Genomic DNA, 997 nt, shown 5'->3' with positions numbered 1-997 from the left:
GCCTCACGTCCCACCCTCCTAGGACTCCCCACCCTCGTTAGAATGCCAGCTGTCTTCGGACTCCGCCCACTTCGGGCCCGGCCCCACTTCAGGTTCTACCCACTACGGGCCCGCCCACGTCGGGCCCCTGGGCCGCCTGAGGCTCCGCCTCCCAGAGACTGCCGCTTTAAGGGCCGTCCGCCGGAGACCCCGCCCACTACGGGCCCACTTGCCTAGGGTCCAGCGGCCCCGGCGGCTTCTTGGGGCTGAGAGGCGTCCCTGGTGTGCCGGCTCTCCCTCTCACCTCGGGTTGTGGTTTAGGTTCAGCGCGATCCAAGGAACGAAGCGGTACTTGTAACGGCGCCATCGCTGCCACAGGCCCCGCAGCAGGCGGCCCGGCATGGCTGTCCCGCGGCGCTCTGACGGGGACAGCCCGGGAGAGGTGGGTTGCAGTCTGGGGCCCGCCCTGGCCCGGGGAGGAGCGGAGGCCACGCCGTCCCGCCCCTCTTCGGTCTCCTCCTTCAGTGCCGCGCGCGGTGGCCGAGGTACTCCCTTGGATCCTGTTGCCGGTGGCCTCCGTGCCTCAGCTTTATTGACCACAGCTGGCCGAATCCTGGGTGCGTAGAGCTGAGGGACGCCCTCTATTCCACTCTCCTTGTAGATTTGCTCGTGTATTTGCACACACACCCGCCCACTTGGGACAAGTTCAGACCACGCTTAGAGTCAGTGGATGCAAACTACAAGAATCTCTCAAATCAGTAGGTGTTTAATAATAATTTATGGGGTGCATGGGTGGCTGAGTTAAGCCTCCGACATCAGCTCGGGTCATGATCTCACCGTTGGTGGGTTCAAGCGCGGGGTAAGGCTCTGTGCTGACAGGCTTGGAGCCTGGAGCTTACTTCAGATTCTGTCTGTCTGTCTGTCTCTCTCCCTCCCCCTCTCTCCCTCTCCCCCTCCCCCGCTCGCACTCTGCGTCTCCCTCTAAAAAATGAACAAACATAAAAAAAGTTATCTGATG

At 62.2% G+C, this 997-nt stretch overlaps 1 protein-coding gene across 1 annotated transcript in view; it reads right to left on the bottom strand.

Annotated features, from left to right (window-relative positions):
* SETD9 (SET domain containing 9) overlaps nt 1-403 on the bottom strand; it is a 7,682-nt gene extending 7,279 nt beyond the window's left edge. Inside the window, exon 1 of the mRNA XM_077773054.1 lies at nt 284-403. Coding sequence (XP_077629180.1) covers nt 284-381 — 98 coding nt within the window. The 5' untranslated portion in view covers nt 382-403. The remainder of the gene's footprint in view (nt 1-283) is intronic.
* Between the last annotated feature and the right edge of the window lie 594 nt (nt 404-997).

Source organism: Crocuta crocuta, unplaced genomic scaffold, assembly GCF_008692635.1.
Source record: "Crocuta crocuta isolate KB4526 unplaced genomic scaffold, BGI_CrCroc_1.0 scaffold107, whole genome shotgun sequence".
Lineage (NCBI taxonomy): Eukaryota > Metazoa > Chordata > Mammalia > Carnivora > Hyaenidae > Crocuta > Crocuta crocuta.
The sequence above is the reverse complement of the archived record's forward strand: the minus strand, read 5'-3'. Positions and strand labels throughout refer to the sequence as shown.